Below are 274 nucleotides of genomic sequence, written 5' to 3'. Positions count from 1 at the left end.
CACGAAGGACCAATCACTCCTTCAGCACACAACCCCTCGAGAGCCGATCGCGCGTGCCTCACCTGGCGAGGGGGCGGTGAGGTATTGCTTGATCATCTCCAGAATGAGGGACGTGATGGGCGAGCCAGAGGAGGCCGAGGAGGCCGACGGGCGTGGGCGCTGCGTGGGCTGGGGCCTGGGGGCTTGCGGGCGGCCGAGGTTGGGCCAGTGTCCGGGCTTCGAGTCACTGTCGAGGCCGTTCGAGGACTTGGGGGGCGCCGCCGTCTGGATCTGC

At 68.2% G+C, this 274-nt stretch overlaps 1 protein-coding gene across 1 annotated transcript in view; it reads right to left on the bottom strand.

The window, feature by feature from the left end:
• Positions 1-274, bottom strand: part of LOC119586241 — a gene marked incomplete in the record, with an annotated part of 43,840 nt that overhangs the window by 2,386 nt on the left and 41,180 nt on the right. The window contains 1 exon segment of the mRNA XM_037934944.1: positions 63-270. Coding sequence (XP_037790872.1) covers positions 63-270 — 208 coding nt within the window.

Source organism: Penaeus monodon, chromosome 21, assembly GCF_015228065.2.
Source record: "Penaeus monodon isolate SGIC_2016 chromosome 21, NSTDA_Pmon_1, whole genome shotgun sequence".
In the NCBI taxonomy this organism is placed as follows: domain Eukaryota; kingdom Metazoa; phylum Arthropoda; class Malacostraca; order Decapoda; family Penaeidae; genus Penaeus; species Penaeus monodon.
Note: the sequence above shows the minus strand (reverse complement) of the source record. Positions and strands in the feature narration are given on the sequence as shown.